General features: G+C 43.7%; 1 protein-coding gene and 1 non-coding gene across 2 annotated transcripts in view; both read left to right on the forward strand.

Annotated features, from left to right (window-relative positions):
- LOC115203406 (proprotein convertase subtilisin/kexin type 6) overlaps nucleotides 1-19,618 on the forward strand; it is a gene marked incomplete in the record, with an annotated part of 83,914 nt that overhangs the window by 34,533 nt on the left and 29,763 nt on the right. Inside the window, 2 exon segments of the mRNA XM_029768082.1 lie at nucleotides 424-541; nucleotides 17,291-17,479. Of these exon segments, the coding sequence (XP_029623942.1) occupies nucleotides 424-541; nucleotides 17,291-17,479 (307 nt within the window).
- trnat-ugu (transfer RNA threonine (anticodon UGU)) lies at nucleotides 2,619-2,690 on the forward strand. The gene has a single exon. It is a non-coding gene; the product is annotated as a tRNA-Thr (tRNA).

Below are 19,618 nucleotides of genomic sequence, written 5' to 3' on the forward strand. Positions count from 1 at the left end.
TCCACCCCTCCCTCTCTCTCTCGCTCCACCCCTCCCCTCTCTCTCGCTCCACCCCTCTCTCCCTCTCTCTCGCTCCACCCCTCCCTCTCTCTCTCGCTCCACCCCTCCCTCTCTCTCTCGCTCCCCCTCCCCTCTCTCTCTCGCTCCACCCCTCCTCTCTCTCCCTCTCTCTCTCTCTCTCTCTCTCTCTCGCTCCACCCCTCTCTCTCTCTCTCCCTCTCTCTCGCTCCACCCCTCCCTCTCTCTCTCGCTCCACCCCTCCCTCTCTCTCTCGCTCCACCCCTCCCTCTCTCTCGCTCCACCCCTCTCTCTCTCTCTCCCTCTCTCTCGCTCCACCCCTCCCTCTCTCTCTCGCTCCACCCCTCCCTCTCTCTCTCGCTCCACCCCTCCCTCTCTCTCTCGCTCCACCCCTCCCTCTCTCAGTGAGTCACCTGTATGGCTTTGGGCTGGTGGATGCGGAGGGTATGGTGGTGGAGGCTAAGAAGTGGAGGAGTGTTCCTACCCAGCACACCTGTACTAGGATGTCTGAACGACGTACCAGGTGAGAAAGCAGCGCCCTACCGGTTATGTGGTTCCCTTTGTGCCAAGACAACCTGTAACGTTCAGAAAACATTAAAAAAAAAATTAAAATACCCATTCAGGAGGGCTGTGGTATATTTGGTGAAGCATTCAGAATGTTTCAGATAGAACTGTAATGAATAGAGCTCAAACAATTCCTTGTTCTACTGGACACACACACACATACACATAAACACACACACACACACACACACACACACACACACACACATACACATAAACACATACAGATTCAGACACACACATACATGACGGTAATTCAATAACATATTGGCTGCTTTCTATTCATTCTGTCACTGCCCTTAGTAACACAACTCTCCTCTGACACCCCATGCAGTCTATAATACAGTCAAAATGTGTCTAATACAGTCGTTTCAGAAAAGGGTAGCTTTTATGGTAGCAGTATGTTTCACATGTCTGGTTGTCTTTGGTTTGTGAGTGGCCCCAGGCTTGCATAACAGTGATACTGCTTCTGACTCAGTCCTTCACAGAAAAACAGGAAGGAAAGAGAAAACATTACCTTGTTTCGAGGAAACCATATTTCTTTTTAAAACATTCACCACTTTGCAACGGAAACACATTGAATAGGTTCAGAGCTTACTTTTTCTCAAGGATGCTCAAGGCAATCTTCTTGTTTAGAAAATCATTTTTGAAAGGCTTTAATGTATTATCTTCATATTTCAATTGAAGCTTTCAGAAAGTTATTCTTAAATTGAAATGCAATTCTTGAGATGCTTTTTCTACCTCTTTCTGGGAAATAGGCTTCTTTCTTTCTGGCATTGTGCATCTTTCGCAATGAATATGAGAGAACCAATCTCATACTGTGGCTCTTAGCCAATAAAAACAGTCCTCAATCAGCTCTAAGAGATTAGAGGTCAGCTGGGTTTTAAGATGGGGAATAAGATGGAACATTAAAGTGGACTATAATATCCTCCACTGCCCTATCCCAAATCGACCCCTACTCTCCCCTCTCTTAAGGCGTCCGCATGCATTACACCTGAAACACTTCGGAACAAGTTAGTGCATATATTATGACAACATTTTCTGACGTCTTTGTCTGTTTTGGTCTTCGGGCAAAGGTCTTCGGCTGTTCGTGTGCACTACATTTTTTCTCGAAGCAAGTCGAAGTCGGTAGCCGAAGTCTACACCCCTTTGACGGTGATTGGTCAACAATAGGGATTCTTCAACGTGAGACAAATCGTTTTCATGCTAACATCTTAGTTAGATGTAAAATTGTACAACTAAGATCTCTTTGGCAAAATTTATGACAGATTTCTTGAATTATCTTAGAATAAGTCTGACTATTTTGAGGTGGACAAACCATACTATTGCTAGTACTCGTTTTTCAAGGGAAGGTGTTTTAAAGGAGTATGGGAGCACACTCGTTCGGTACGCCTAGCCGAACTGAAGCATGTTGACGCCTTTACTCCTTTGGCACATGTAGATCTAGAAACATTGTCAAAAAAGCTAATGAGAAAATATTTGTGTAAGTTGGAGCTATTACCATAATGTTCATACGTATTGCCAGGAATTGTTACTGACCACATGAAGTATTTACACGTATCAGATCCTTTCAGATCTACACAAGTGCCTATAGGCCCTAGGGCAGGGGTCACCAACCCTGTTCCTGGAGAGTTACCGTCCTGTATGTTTTAACTCCAACCCTGTTCCTGGAGAGTTACCGTCCTGTATGTTTTAACTCCAACCCTGTTCCTGGAGAGATACCGTCCTGTATGTTTTAACTCCAACCCTGTTCCTGGAGAGTTACCGTCCTGTATGTTTTAACTCCAACCCTGTTCCTGGAGATAACGAGATATCCTCAGCTCACCCCTAACAAATGTCTCTGAACACTTCCCTCTCTAAAAAACATCTCACTCAATATGAATAGGGTATTCTGTGCACATGTGCGTGTCAGTTTGCTAAACCAAAATCAACTTAGATCTTCCATGATTTACTGTACTACTACTCTGACTGCCTGTCAGCGGTCCAAATGTCATCACCTCATATGACTTATATGACTCCCTTGGATAGGATCTGGAGCCTCCTGGCTCAGTTGGTAGAGCATGGTGTTTGTAACGCCAGGGTTGTGGGTTCGATTCCCACAGGGGACCAGTATGGGGAAAAAATGTATGAAATGTATGCATTCACTACTGTAAGTCGCTCTGGATAAGAGCATCTGCTAAATGACTGAAATGTAAATGTCTAATGAGGAATAAGGATTTGATTATGTACAGTAGCACGTCCATCAAAGACTGTTCCTGCCACAGATTCTTAACACATGGTGTGCATCCCAAATGGCAGCCTATTCACTAGATAGTGCACTATGTTTGACCCATTTGGGATGTAGTCACAGTCAAGTATAGCAGCACTGGAGGGCATTGTGGACTGTTGTTTGCAATGTGACATTCTGCTTTGATTGGTGACAATCTGTTCTTCAGTGTGACATGTTACACTCTGTCACATGCATGCAAACACACACTCACTGTCTCTCTCTTCTTCTCTCTCTCTCTCTCTCACACAGACTCTCTCTCTCACTTACTCACGCACACACAAGCACCCACACACAGGTCTTCAGTTGGATTTTCATTAGCCTGGAGGCTGAGCCAATTGAATGCTGATCCACCTCCGTCCAATAGAGCAGTGGAAAATATCCTGTCAGGTTTCATGAGAGAGATGAACATTCACATAACTGTGTGTGTGTGTGTTCCTGTGCGTGCGTGCGTCTGTGTCTGTGCCTGTGTGCGTGTGTGCATGCCTGTGTCTGTGTGTCTGTGTCTGTGTGTGCGAGTGTGTGTGCCTGTGTGTGTGTGTGTGTGTGTGTGTGTGTGTGTGTGTGTGCATCTGGATGGGGGGATTACACGTTTTGGATGGGGACATAGTTCTGTGTCGTCCAAATCAGTGTTATTGACTTGCCATCTGTGGGTCGTAAACAAAGCAACTGTGATTCAATGTCGTTAAACTGATGTGTTCGTAGATCAGTGGAAATATAACTGTTATTATGTGTTGCCTATGAAAACACATGAATAAGCCTTTGGTATTTTGTTGCAGAACAGTTTTAAGCTAGCAACTTGCTTTGAACATTGCTCATCCATATATTTATATATTCTTATTCCTTCCTATTACTTGTTATTACTTACTGCACTGTCGGAGACTAAAAGCACAAGCATTTCACTACACTCGCAATAACATCTGCTAACCATGTGTATTTGACCAATACATTTGATTTGATTTGAATACAGTGGGGCAAAAAAGCATTTAGTCAGCCACCAATTGTGCAAGTTCTCCCACTTAAAAAGATGAGAGAGGCCTGTAATTTTCATCATAGGTACACTTTAACTATGACAGACAAAATGAGGGAAAAAAATCCAGAAAATCACATTGTAGGATTTTTAATGAATTTATTTGCAAATTATGGTGGAAAATAAGTATTTGGTCAATAACAAAAGTTTATCTCAAAACTTTGTAATATACCCTTTGTTGGCAATGACATAGGTCAAACGTTTTCTGTAAGTCTTCACAAGGTTTTCACACACTGTTGCTGGTATTTTGGCCCATTCCTCCATGTAGATCTCCTCTAGAGCAGTGATGTTTTGGGGCTGTTGCTGGGCAACACGGACTTTCAACTCCCTCCAAAGGTTTTCTATGGCGTTGAGATCTGGAGACTGGCTAGGCCACTCCAGGACCTTGAAATGCTTCTTACGAAGCCACTCCTTCGTTGCCCGGGCGGTGTGTTTTGGATCATTGTCATGCTGAAAGACCCAGCCACGTTTCATCTTCAATGCCCTTGCTGATGGAAGGAGGTTTTCACTCAAAATTTCACGATACATGGCCCCATTCATTCTTTCCTTTACACAGATCAGTCGTCCTGGTCCCTTTGCAGAAAAACAGCCCCAAAGCATGATGTTTCCACCCCCATGCTTCAAAGTAGGTATGGTGTTCTTTGGATGCAAACTCAGCATTCTTTGTCCTCCAAACACGACAAGTTCAGTTTTTACCAAAAAGTTCTATTTTGGTTTCATCTGACCATATGACATTCTCCCAATCCTCTTCTGGATCATCCAAATGCTCTCTAGCAAACTTCAGACGGGCCTGGACATGTACTGGCTTAAGCAGGGGGACACGTCTGGCACTGCAGGATTTGAGTCCCTGGCGGCGTAGTGTGTTACTGATGGTAGGCTTTGTTACTTTGGTCCCAGCTCTCTGCAGGTCATTCACTAGGTCCCCCCGTGTGGTTCTGGGATTTTTGCTCACCGTTCTTGTGATCATTTTGACCCCACGGGGTGAGATCTTGCGTGGAGTCCCAGATCGAGGGAGATTATCAGTGGCCTTGTATGTCTTCCATTTCCTAATAATTGCTCCCACAGTTGATTTCTTCAAACCAAGCTGCTTACCTATTGCAGATTCAGTCTTCCCAGCCTGGTGCAGGTCTACAATTTTGTTTCTGGTGTCCTCTGACAGCTCTTTGGTCTTGGCCATAGTGGAGTTTGGAGTGTGACTGTTTGAGGTTGTGGACAGGTGTCTTTTATACTGATAACAAGTTCAAACAGGTGCCATTAATACAGGTAACGAGTGGAGGACAGAGGAGCCCCTTAAAGAAGAAGTTACAGGTCTGTGAGAGCCAGAAATCTTGCTTGTTTGTAGGTGACCAAATACTTATTTTCCACCATAATTTGCAAATAAATTCATAAATTCATTTTTCTGGAATTTTTTTCTCTAATTTTGTCTGTCATAGTTGACATATACCTTTTTAAGTGGGAGAACTTGCACAATTGGTGGCTGACTAAATACTTTTTTGCCCCACTGTATGTGCCCACCAGAGGCTGTGAGAGAAAATCAGTGGGGAAAAAGAGAAAACCTGAACATGCATTTACAGCTTTATAATGCTCACTGTAAGGGGGTTACCATGAATTTAACATCTTTATATGCTCACTGTAAGGGTGTTACCATGAATTTGACAGCTTTATTGTCACGTCCTGACCATAGAGAGCTCTTATTTTCTATGGTAGAGTAGGTAAGAGCGTGACTGGGGGGTTGATATAGTTAATTTATTTCTATGTGGGGTTCTAGGTTTGATTTCTTATGTTGGTGATTTGTGTGATTCCCAATTAGAGGCAGCTGGTAATCATTGTCTCTAATTGGGGATCATATTTAAGTAGCTGTTTTTCCCACCTGTGTTTATGGGATATTGTTTTGAGTTAGTGCACGTAGCATCTCTGTAGTCACGGTTCGTTTATTCATTCTTTGTTTGTTTTGTAGTTTGCTAAGTTTCACTTTATTAATAAAGATGTGGAACACTACTCACACTGCGCCTTGGTCCGATCATTATTACAACGAACGTGACAGAATATCCCATGAAACCAGGACCAAGCAGCGTGACCAGGAGGAGCAAGGATCCTGGGCACGGGAGAGAAGGGAGTGGAGGACTTCCTGGACTTGGGAGGAGATCATGGCAGGAGACAAGAGCCTGCCATGGAAGCAGGTGGAGGCTGCGAAGGAGCATCAACGACGAGTCCGGGGTTCGCAACCATGACGGAAGCCCGAGAGACAGCCCGAAAAAGTTTTTTGGGGGGGGGGCACATGGAGTGGTCGGCGAGGCCGAGGGGTGAGTCGGAGAGTGAAGAGGAATATTGGGAGAGACTGAGCAAGGAGTATTGTGAGATAGTTGAGGGGTGATGAGGTAGAGTGGATTGTTTGGTGTATGGAGCAAGACAGTCGCCGTGAGGAGCGTGGGACTAGTCAGGCACCATATTTTGCGGAGATATGCAATGGGTCTCCAGTGCGCATCCACAGCCTGGTGCGTTCTGTGCCAGCTCCTTGCACTTGCCATGCGAAAGTGAGCATCCAGCCAGGACGGGTTGTGCCGGCTCAGCGCTCCTGGTCTCCAGTACGTCTCCTCGGTCCAGGATATCCTGCGCCAGCTCTACGCACTGTGTCGCCAGTGCGCCTTCACAGCCCAGTGTGTCCTGTGCCAGCGCCCCGCACTTGCCGGGCTAAAGTGAGCATCCAGCCAGGACGGGTTGTGCCAACTCTACGCTCCAGACCTCCAGTGCGCCTCCACTGTCCAGTATATCCTGCACTGGTTCTACGCACCAGGTCTCCAGTGCGCCTCCACAGCCCAGTGCGTCCTGTGCTCCCCGCACTCGCCCCGAAGTGCGTGTCACCAGTCTGGCGCCACCTGTGCCGGCTCCACGCACTAGGCCTCCAGTGCGCATTCCCAGTCCAGTACGTCCTGTGCCTCCTCCTCGCACTCTTCCTGAAGTGCGTGTCCTCAGTCAGGTACGTCCTGTGCCTACTCCCCGCACTCGCCCTGAGGTGCGTGTTCCCAGTCTGGTGCCACCTGTGCCGGCCCCACGCATCAGGCCTCCAGTGCGCCTTCCCGTTCCAGAGCTTCCGGTGACAATTCCCCGTCTAGAGCTTCTGGCGACGGTTCCCAGTCCAGAGCTTCCGGCGACGGTCCACAGTCCGGAACCTCCTGAGACGGCCCACGGTCCGGAACCTCCTGAGACGGCCCACAGTCCGGAACCTCCTGAGACGGCCCACGGTCCGGAACCTCCTGAGACGGCCCACGGTCCGGAACCTCCTGAGACGGCCCACGGTCCGGAACCTCCTGAGACGGTCAACGGTTCGGGACCTCCAGCTTCAAGGCCAGAGTCTTCTTCTGCGTTGGTGCCCAGTCCAGGCACAGCGTCCAGTCCCACTCCATGGCCGGAGCCTTCCCCTGCGCCGATGCCCAGTCTAAGCACGGCGTCCAGTCCAGCTCCAAGGCCAGAGTCTTCTTCTGCGTTGGTGCCCAGTCCAGGCACAGTGTTCAGCCTGGGTCCATGGCTGGACCCGCAGGATGAGCGGGTTCTTCGGCCCGCACCAGAGCCACCACCAAAGCTGGTGGATCCGTGGCATGAGTGGGTTCTTTGTCCTGCACCAGAGCCGCCCCCGATGCTGGTGGATCTGTGGGACGAGCAGGTACTTCGCCTCGCACCAAAGCCACCACCGACACTAGACACCCCCCTAACCCTCCCTTTTTGTTTCAGGTTTTGCGGTCGGAGTCCGCACCTTTGGGGGGGGGGGGGGGTACTGTCACGTCCTGACCATAGAGAGCTCTTATTTTCTATGGTAGAGTAGGTCAGGGCGTGACTGGGGGGTTGGGCTAGTTTATTTATTTCTATGTGGGGTTCTAGGTTTGATTTTCTATGTTGGTGATTTGTATGATTCCCAATTAGAGGCAGCTGGTAATCATTGTCTCTAATTGGGGATCGTATTTAAGTAGCTGTTTTTCCCACCTGTGTTTATGGGATATTGTTTTGAGTTAGTGCACGTAGCATGTCTGTAGTCACGGTTCGTTTATTCATTCTTTGTTTGTTTTGTAGTTTGCTAAGTTTCACTTTATTAATTAAGATGTGGAACGCTACTCACGCTGCGCCTTGGTCCGATCATTATTACAACGAACGTGACATTTATAATGCTCACTGTAAGGGGGTTACCATGAATTTCACAGCTTTATAATGCTCACTGTAAGGGGGTTACCATGAATTTGACAGCTTTATAATGCTCACTGCAAGTGGGTTACCATGAATTTGACAGTACACCTGCTGTAATATGAATATGGTATCAAAGCAAGTACTGTGTAATGACACACAGTACAATACTGTAACATTGACTTTATTATGCTGTAAAAAAAGTAAATGTTACTGTAATCGGAATGAATGAATGAATACATGAATAAATGAAATGAAATGAGGGGATGGGTTTGTATTTCACAGTATTTTACTGTGGGATTAGTGCAAGCAGTTTGGCTGCTAAGTGTTTCCACATTACAGCAAACAGTATCAATGAATATGTTGTGTTTTATATCACTTGCACTTCTAGAGGCCTTAACAAATACTTCCAAACTGGCAGTGACTACAGGGCAAACAGACCAAAAGGACATGGCAAAATGAACCATTTAAGGTTTAACACTTTCTGCCAGTCCAATATGTTCCCTATAAATGTTTAATTGATGGGGCACTTTAATAACCTCTTATGGCTAGGGGGCAGTATTTTCACGGCTGGATAAAAAACGTACCCGATTTAATCTGATTATTAGTCCTGCCCAGAAACTAGAATATGCATATAATTATTAGCTTTGGATAGAAAACACTCCAAAGTTTCTAAAACTGTTTGAATGGTGTCTGTGAGTATAACAGAACTCCTATGGCAGGCAAAAACCTGAGAAGGTTCTGTTCAGGAAGTACCCTGTCTGAACATTTCTTGCCCTTGTTGATTCTCTCTATCTATTACAAGGGATCTCTGCTGTTACGTGACACTTCCCACGTCTCCAATGGGCTCTCAGAGCCCGGGAAAAACAGGAATGACGTAATTCAAAGCCCTGGCTGAAGCACACGAGAGCAAAAGCTAAGTGGTCTATCAGTGGAGAAATGCCTAGGCTCAGGCCATGCCTCGCCCCCGTCTTTCGGTTTTTCCCTCAGTTTACAGACATGCAGATTCCCGGTCGGAATATTATCGCTTTTCTACGAGATAAATTGCATAAAAATTGGTTTTAAACAGCGGTTGACATGCTTCGAAGTACGGTAATGGAATATTTAGAATTTTTTTGTCATGTTCTGCGCCATGCGCACGACCGTGATTTACCATTGGGATAGTGTCTAGAACGCACAAACAAAACGTCGTTGATGGAACATAACGATGGATTATTTGGGACCAAACCAACATTTGTTATTGAAGTAGAAGTCCTGGGAGTGCATTCTGACGAAGAACAGGAAAGGTAAGACCATTTTTCTTATAGGAAATGTGATTTTGGTGAAGGCTAAACTGGTTGGGTGTCTAAATAGCTAGCCCTGTGATGCCGGGCTATGTACTTAGAATATTGCAAAATGTGCTTAATCCGAAAAGCTATTTTAAAATCGGACATATCGAGTGCATAGAGGAGTTCTGTATCTATAATTCTTAAAATAATTGTTATGCTTTTTGTGAACGTTTATCGTGAGTAATTTAGTAAATTCACCGGAAGTGTTCGGTGGGAATGCTAGTTCTGAACGTCACATGCTAATGTAAAAAGCTGGTTTTTGATATAAATATAAACTTGATTGAACAGACATGCATGTATTGTATAACATAATGTCCTAGGTGTGTCATCTGATGAAGATAATCAAAGGTTAGTGCTGCATTTAGCTGTGGTTTTGTTTTTTGTGACATTATATGCTAGCTTGAAAAATGGGTGTCTGATTATTTCTGGCTGGGTACTCTGCTGACATAATCTAATGTTTTGCTTTCGCTGTAAAGCCTTTTTGAAATCGGACAGTGTGGTTAGATTAACGAGAGTCTTGTCTTTAAATAGCTGTAAAATAGTCATATGTTTGAAAAATGGAAGTTTTCGGATTTTAGAGGAGTTTGTATTTCGCGCCACGCCCATCATTGGATATTGGAGCAGACGTTCCGCTAGCGGAACATCTAGATGTAAGAGGTTCCATATAGGAGTAAAATTGGTACAGCATTCTCGCTCATGGGTGCAACAAATATAGCCTCTTACAAGGTACGCTTCACAATATGTTAATGAGCCAGAAATAACAATATTGTACACCCACTAGTGGACAAAATGTTTTTTTGGCACTCAAAATATACAGTACGGTACTGTATTCTGTGGGGTAGAATTACAATACCATTTAAAAAACAGAACCAACTTTGGGAAACTTTGATTTACAGTATGGTGCAGTAAAACGTTGCAGCGTTTTTTACTGTTGATAATGCCTCAAATGACCTAGTAAATGACAGTTTTCCGTTACAGTGCTCTATGTACTGTATCTCATATGGTATGATGATGTAATGGAAACAATGGGAGTCTGTCTGCACTCTTTCATAGTCCTTATTTAAAAAATGATGTCCGTCACAGGTGGTTAGGTTTCAAAAACAGGATACTGGAAAGGATATACCTGCACACTGTCAAAAACATGGCGAGAAAAAAAATGAAGCTCAGATCAAATCAAAAAGCGAATAAAAACAGATTATGTTTCACTGGCCTACACACAATACCCCATAATGTCAAAGGGGAATTATGTTTTTAGACATTTTTACAAATTCATTAAAAAATGTCAATAAGTATTCAACCCCTTTTTTATGGCAAGCCTACATACGTTTAGGAGTAAATATTTGCTTAACAAGTCACATAATAAGTTGCATGTACTCACTCTGTGTGCAATAATAGTTTTTAACATGATTTTTGAATGACTGCCTCATCTTTGTACCCCACACGTTCAATTATCTCTAAGGTCCCTCTATCGAGCAATGAATTTCAAACACAGATTCAACCAACAAAGACCAGGGAGGTTTTCCAATGCCTCGCAAATAAGGGCTCCTATTGGTAGATTGGTAAAAAAACAGATATTGAATATCCCTTTGAGCATGGTGAAGTTATGAATTACACTTTGGATGGTGTATCAATACACCCAGTCACTACAAATATACAGCCGTCCTTCCTAACTCAGTTGGCGGAGAGGAAGGAAACTGCTCAGGGATTTCACCATGATGCCAATGGTTACTTTAAAACAGTTACATAGTTTAATGGCTGTGATAGGAGAAAACTGAGGATGGATCAACAACATTTTAGTTATTCGGCAATACTAACCCAAATGACAGAGTGAAATGAAGGAAGCCTGTACAGAATAAAACTATTCCAAAATATGCATCCTGTTTGCAACAAGGCACTAAAGTAATACTGCTAAAAATGTGGCAAAGCAATTCACGTTTTGGCCTGAATACAAAGTGTTATGTTTCGGGCAAATCCAATACAACAAATTGCTGAGTACTACTCTCCATATTTTCAAACATAGTGGTGGCTGCATCATGTTATGGGTATGCCTGTAATTGTTAAGGACTGGGGATTTTTTTCAGAATAAAAAATAAAACAGAATGGAGGTAAGCACAGACAAAATCCTAGAGGAAAACCTGGTTCAGTCTGCTTTCCACCAGAAACTGGGATATTAATTCACCTTTCAGCAAGACAATAACCTAACAACACAAGGCCCAATTCTACACTGGAGTATTCGGCACATGTGACAAATAAAATTTGATTTGAGTTGAGTTGCTTACCAAGAAGAAAGTGAATGTTCCTGAGAGGCAGAGTTACAGTTTTGACTTTTGACTGCTTGAAAATCTAGGGCAAGACTTGAAAGTGGTGGCCTAGCAATGATCAACAACCAATTTGACAGAGCTTGAAGAATTAAAAAAATAATAATGTGCAAATATTGTACTATCCAGATGTGCAAAGCTCTTAGAAGCGTACCCAGAAAGTCTCACTGCTGTATTCGCTGTCGAAGGTCATTCTAACATGTATTAACTCAGGGGTGTGAGTACTTCTGTAAATGAGATATGTATGTGTTTCATTTTCAATACATTTGCTAAAATAAAAATAAAAAAATGTTTTCACTTTGTCGTTAAGGGGTATTGTGTATGTAATACCCTTGTTTGAACTAGGTATTGAGTTTATACTTGTTTGAACCAAGTATTGAGTTTATTTGTTATAATGAATTGGTATTATATTTAAAAGATGATTGAATTGCTCCCAAACTGTAATGTTGTTAATGCATTATGCTTTTTGAAGAAATATGTATTTAATGTATAAGTGAATAGTTTGGTTTACTTTGAAGTTTAAGTTTTGACCAATAAGGTCGCTTGTTAAGTTGTGGCCAATGAGAGTTGACCTGGTTAACGGGAGGCCTGGGGGAAAAAAGAGAGGGAAAGAGACGTTGATAAAAGGATGGACGTTTTACCTTAGGACGGTTGGTGAAGAAATATTATAAAAGAAGACGACCGGACTAGAACAAAACCCATACCTACTAAGACAGGAAGGGAAATACCTATTTTATTTTATAAAAGAGTTGTTATAATTTTGTTAAAACTTAATAAAGACTGAAGCTACCGTCTCGTCGTGGAGGTGTTTGCCAGCCTTGAGGTTAGCCTAGCATCGTGTGACACCGGGAGATAATTGCTTGGGAAGCTTAACGAGTTCGTGTTCCCATGGGATATCGGTTACGGCTAAGGAGTACTGTCTGCATGGGTAGCTGTGTTTGCCTTGGACTGTGAGGAAACCTGCATGGAACTGCCATACTTCGCTGAGGGAATATCTACTAAGTAGTTTGTAACCACAACGTGAGGTGCTTCTGGATATTTTTGGGTGTCGGTCATTTTTTTTTAGCTCCAATGCGCGCCAACGGTTTATTTAATTAATTCTCATCCCGTTAGCGGGATCATTTTCCAGCGAAAAACTCCTAGCTACATTAGCATAACGAAATTCAATATTTGTTTTTTTTCAAATATAGGACTGTCTCATATCGTTTTATAGATACACCTCTCTTGAATCGACCCTCGTCGTCCGATTTCAAAAAGGTTTTACAGGAAAAGCACAACATTAGATTATGTTAGAGGAGTACATGGTAAAAGTAGCATCATTTGAATTTTCCGACCAACCACATGCATCACAAATAACCAAAAAACAGCTAAATGCAGCACTAACCTTTTACAAACTTCATCAGATGACACACCTAGGACATCATGTTACACACAGCATGCATTCTTTTGTTCAATAAAGGTCATATTTCTATATAAAAACAGCATTTTACATCGGCGTCTGACGTTGGCTAACTATTTTCCCATAAAATGCGTCCCGGGAAACAGTGCTACAATTTCCTAAATTACTATTCGAAAACGATTTTTTTATTTTATATTGTCAATCTAAGATTTATAGATGAATATCTCTTGAAAACACCTGTCATAACAGATTTTAAATTAACTTTACAGGGTAATCACACTTTGAGATAAAAGGGGATGCGATACTCAGAAAATGAGCTAGAAAACCTAGCTCGGCGCCATCTTGGAACAATCGCAAATCACATATAATCTTGAATAATATTTTCAATAATCCCTTACCTTTAGTTGTCTTCATCAGAAAGCACTTCCAGGAATCCCAGGTCCACGACAAATGTATTTTCGGTCGAAAAAGTCCATCCTTTATGTTCCATTAGCTTGCTGTTGTTAGCGCGTCTGAAGGCTGTATCCAAATGTTGATCCGGGCGCGGGACTTCGGTTTAGAAAAATAACAATTTTCCCTCCTTTAGGTTTGTTCAAACATGTCAAACGTTGTATAACATTAATCTTCAGGGCCTGTTTCAACAAGAGAGCCAATAAGATTCGAGTGGGACGATTTCATTGTGTTTCAAAACGTTTCCAAAGGTGGGGGTAGACACGGCCGCCGACGTCACAATGCTGATGGCCCTCCTACTGTGACCAATTGCCACAGCGTCTCCTTCACTGAGTTTCGACAGTAGAAGGCTCAAAACACTTTGTAAAGACTGGGGACATCTAGTGGAAGCAATAGAAAGTGCTCAATGAACGCTTTTTCACGTTGTGAATTACAGGCAAGGCTGTGAAGTCGGGTCCACAATTCAGAATCCCACTTCCTGTTTCAATCGGTCTCGGGGTTTTGACTGCCATATGAGTTCTGTTATACTCACAGACACCATTCAAACAGTTTTAGAAACTTTAGGGTGTTTTCTATCCATATAAAATAAGTATATGCATGTCCTAGCTTCTGAGTTTGATTAGTAGGCTGTTGAAAATGGGAACGAATTTTTTCCAAAATGCGCTGTGGCGCCCCCTATGGTAGGATATCCTCAACAGGTTTTAAGCAAACTTGAAATAATTTGGACACGGGTTGTGCACGACTCATTGGGGACCCTGGGACTGAACACCTTCCTCTGGAGCTGGATCCTGGACTTCCTGATGGGACGGCCTCAGGTGGTGAGGGTAGGCAACGACACCTCCGCCACGCTGACCCTCAACACGGGGGCCCCTCAAGGGTGTGTGCTTAGTCCCCTCCTGTACTCCCTGTTCACCCACAACTGTGTGGCCACGCATGACTCCAACACCATTATCAAGTTCGCGGACAACATGGCGATGGTAGGCCTGATCACTGACGGCGATGGGACAGCCTACAAGGAGGAGGTCAGAGACTTGGCAATGTGGTGCCATGACAACAACCTATCCCTCAACGTCAGTAAGACCAAGGAGCTGATGGTGGACTACAAGAGAAAGAGGGAACGTCCCCATCCACATCGACAGGGATATAGTAGAGCGGGTCGAGAGATTCAAGTTCCTTGTCTCCCACATCACTAAGGACTTAATGGTTACCCGGACTATCTGCACTGACTCCATCTTGCACTGTCTCTATGCACACTCACAAGAATGTACACACCATATACACACTCTATCACACAACATCATCCCAGACACTTTTACACAAAACCCACACAAATTTAGAGACACTACATACACATACACATGCATGCCGACAACACAAATACACACACACGCACATACACACACACTTTTACACTCATCATTTGCTGCTGCTACTTTGTTCGTTATTTTAATCTAATTATTATCTACCCTGATGCCTAGTCACTTTACCCTGCCTTCATGTACATATCTACCTCAAATACCTCATATCCCTGTATATAGCTCCACATTGATCTGGTACTGGTACTCCCTGTATATAGCCTCACATTGATCTGGTACTGGTACTCCCTCTATATAGCCTCACATTGATCTGGTACTGGTACTCCCTGTATATAGCTCCACATTGATCTGGTACTAGTACTCCCTGTATATAGCCTCACATTGATCTGGTACTTCCTGTATATAGCTCCACATTGATCTGATACTGGTACTCCCTGTATATAGCCTCACATTGATCTGGTACTGGTACTCCCTGTATATAGCCTCACATTGATCTGGTACTGGTACTCCCTGTATATAGCCTCACAGTGATCTGGTACTTCCTGTATATAGCTCCACATTGATCTGGTACTGGTATTCCCTGTATATAGCTCCACATTGATCTGGTACTGGTACTCCCTGTATATAGCTCCACATTGATCTGGTACTGGTACTCCCTGTATATAGCTTCACATTGATCTGGTACTGGTATTCCCTGTATATAGCTCCACATTGATCTGGTACTGGTACTTCCTGTATATAGCTCCACATTGATCTGGTACTGGTACTCCCTGTATATAGTTCCACATTGATCTGGTACTGGTACTCCCTGTATATAGTTCCACATTGATCTGGTACTGGTACTCCCTGTATATAGCTCCACATTGATCTGGTACTGGTACTCCCTGTATATAGCTTCACATTGATCTGGTACTGGTATTCCCTGTATATAGCTCCACATTGATCTGGTACTGGTACTTCCTGTATATAGCTCCACATTGATCTGGTACTGGTACTCCCTGTATATAGCCTCGCATTGATCTGGTACTGGTACTCCCTGTATATAGCTCCACATTGACCTGGTACTCCCTGTATATAGCTCCACATTGATCTGGTACTGGTACTCCCTGTATATAGCTCCACATTGATCTGGTACTGGTACTCACTGTATATAGCTCCACATTGATCTGGTACTGGTACTCCCTGTATATAGCTGCACATTGATCTGGTACTGGTACTCACTGTATATAGCCTCACATTGATCTGCTACTGGTACTCCCTGTATATAGCCTCACATTGATCTGGTACTGGTACTCCCTGTATATAGCTCCACATTGATCTGGTACTGGTACTCCCTGTATATAGCTCCACATTGATCTGGTACTGGTACTCCCTGTATATAGCTCCACATTGATCTGGTACTGGTACTCCCTGTATATAGCTGCACATTGATCTGGTACTCCCTGTATATAGCTGCACATTGACCTGGTACTGGTACTCCTTGTATATAGAGTCACATTGATCTGGTACTCTCTGTATAGAGCCTCACAGGGATCTGGTACTGGTACTCCCTGTATATAGCTCCACATTGATCTGGTACTGGTACTCCCTGTATATAGCCTCACATTGATCTGGTACTGGTACTCCCTGTATATAGCCTCACATTGATCTGGTACTGGTACTCCCTGTATATAGCCTCACATTGATCTGGTACTGGTACTCCGTGTGTATAGCTCCATTCTTGTTTATTTTATTCCACTTTTTTTGCTCTGGATCGTAAGCAAGCGTTTCACAGTTAAGTCGACACCCGTTGTATTTGGCGCATGTGACAAATAAAATAGCATTTGATTTGATTGATGTGTTTTGTCACAGCACCCTTTGAAAATGATGTGCATTACATGGTTTTATTGAACAGATACATGTTGACAAATAGGAAAAAGAATGTGTCAAGGTAAAAGGAGAACACGTCACAGGGCAGTAGGTCACATCTTAACCAATGGCACACCTCTATACTTTAACCAATGGCACACCTCTATACTTTAACCATTGGCACACCTCTATACTTTAACTAATGGCACATCTCTATATTTTAACCAATGTCACACCTCTATATTTTAACCAATGAGAGCAGACCTCTATATTTTAACCAATGGTACTGGTACTCCCTGTATATAGGGGAAAATGGTACTGGTACTCCCTCTATATTTAAAAAAAGTCACACCTCTATATTTAAAAAAAAAACGTCACACCTCTATATTTTAACCAATGGCAGCAGATCTCTATATTCTAACCAATGTCACACCTCTATATTTTAACCAATGGCAGCAGATCTTTATATTTTAACCAATGTCACAACTCTATATTTGTGTGTAAGAGGCAGCAGCACTAACTGCTAGACTAACTGCTAGACACACATACTAACTAGTTGGCCTTGTTCCCTTCCTGCCAGGTACATCCGTGCAGACCAGAGCCTGAACAGCACCATCACTAGCACAGGGTGTATGGAGCAGGCAGAGCAGCATGTGAGCTACGTAGAACATGTGGTGGTCAAGGTACTGATTGTCCATCCACGACGAGGAGATCTGGAGATCAGCCTCATATCACCCTCAGGAACACGCTCACAGCTACTGGCCAAGAGGTGAGAGATACACACGGACACACACACACATGAACCTCGTTCTACCGCTCTGGAAAACAACGTCTTTACCATTAGCCCAAGAGGAAATTCCTTCCTGGTGTGAGATTGACATTGGACTTACAGTCGTAGGCAGGGCTACTTTTTCACGACGGCGTGATTCCAAATCACATCTGCAACACACACACACATTCACGCACACACACACACACCCTGTGGCGTGGCAGGCAGGCTGGCTGTACACACTGATCTCTTAGCTGAAATCCCTGTCAGAGTTGAGCAGCTTCCCCAACCCTCACTAAATTTTGTTGTTCTCCCATCTCTCTCTCTTACCCCTCTCTCTCTTACCCCTCTCTCTCAGGCCCCTGATCCTCTACGTTTGGTATCCTCCCAATGCTATTTGGACCGTTATACACACACACACACACACACACACACACACACACACACACACACACACACACACACACACACACACACACACCCTCCCTGCAGCCACAGGCTCAGCTCGTCCCTTTGTTTCCCTGTACTTGTTCCTTGTTGTTCTGACGTTGGCTCGGAACACTTTGACGATTACTTTCCACAAGTGGCTTTTACTTTCAAGATGAGTTTTTAATTGAATCCTTCTTCCATCCTAATGCAGCGCTGAGCCTCTAGTGATCAAACAATCAGGGACTTTGTTCAATCAAGGCTGGTGTACAGAGGTATATTCATTAGTGCAAACAGGAAAACGTTTGCATCGAAAATCAATCCCGCTGTGAATACACCCCTGGTATGCAGAAGTTTACTGACATGATATATAGTGTATGTACATGTTGTGGCAAACAGCAACGTCCCTTGCGGGTCTCCCAGCCCGTAGGCATTGCTGCTGACCACTGCTCCAGTTTATGGAACGCTCTCCAAACGTCCTTCAAGTTGGTGCCTCTAGGGCAATTCAGGCGGACGTTAGGGGGCCTTTTTTACTGAACAATTTCTTTGTTTCATATGATACGGTATGGTGTAATTGCTGTGTATTGATGTGTTCATGTATGGCTCATCTGCAAATGAGACCGTGATCTCAGCATGACTCACTGGCTAAATAAAGGTTAAATAAGTAATCATAATAACCTCCTTGGGAAGATCAAAACAAGTCTTCCTAGGGAATGTTCCTTACTATATGATGGTTGTTATGTATAAATCTGGAGACATCCAGATAATGTTTTTGATTGAACAGCATCCCCTTTTCGCCTCCCTCAATCCCCATATGGGTATTACATGATATGAGTTTGTTTTCCCAAACTAAGCCTGGATTGAGTGCTGTCCCATCTTTAGAAAAGGTTACGATTGTATTGGGCAATATTTTTCTCACTTCAAGTGCTCTATAGCGTGTTGATGATGTCACATATGTTTGGCTGTCCTATGTTTCAGCTCTTTCTCTCTCTTTCTCTCTCTTTCTCTCTCTCTCCCTCTCTCTCCCTCTCTTTCTCACTCCCTCTCTATAATAAAGCATCCTCTCCTTCATTATGTCTCTGAGGTTGCCAGATTGCCAGCCAAGACATTTGGCTTGAGTTAGAGTGTGAGGGGTAAATTAGTGGTCAGGAGGACCTCACAGAACCCATCCATTAAAACCATTTACCACCGGCGGGACTTGACAGATTTACGCTTTCATTTTCTCCCATTGGCCTGGAATGGGAATGGTTCAATCCCCTTCTCCCAACTCATCTCCTAAAGTAAAATGATTGTAGATTGCCTGGTGTAATGTAATATATTGCAATGTACATAGCTAACTAGCAGTAGTGCAGTGACGAGTCATTTTGGACTTGAAGTAAACAGAGTTAATTTGCAGCTTGGGCTGGTTGCCAGATTGGGAATGCACTGTGCATTGCCAGATTGGTGCACTGTGTAAAGGGAGGTATTGCTGTTGCTGATTATGTCCCCTGACAGCGAAAGAGAGAGAGAGAGAGAAGGGAAGAAAGAAGGGGGAGAGAGAGGGGAAGAAAGAAGGGGGAGAGGGAGAGGGGAAGAAATAAGGGGGAGAGAGAGAGGGGAAGAAATAAGGGGGAGAGAGAGAGATTTTGTAGCTTTAATCAAACTGCTTGCTGCAGCAGTTCAAAGAGAACACACACACACACCGCTGAAGAGAGTTAGCCCCTTGGACATGAA

The sequence above is a fragment of the Salmo trutta genome, chromosome 12, assembly GCF_901001165.1.
Source record: "Salmo trutta chromosome 12, fSalTru1.1, whole genome shotgun sequence".
Lineage (NCBI taxonomy): Eukaryota > Metazoa > Chordata > Actinopteri > Salmoniformes > Salmonidae > Salmo > Salmo trutta.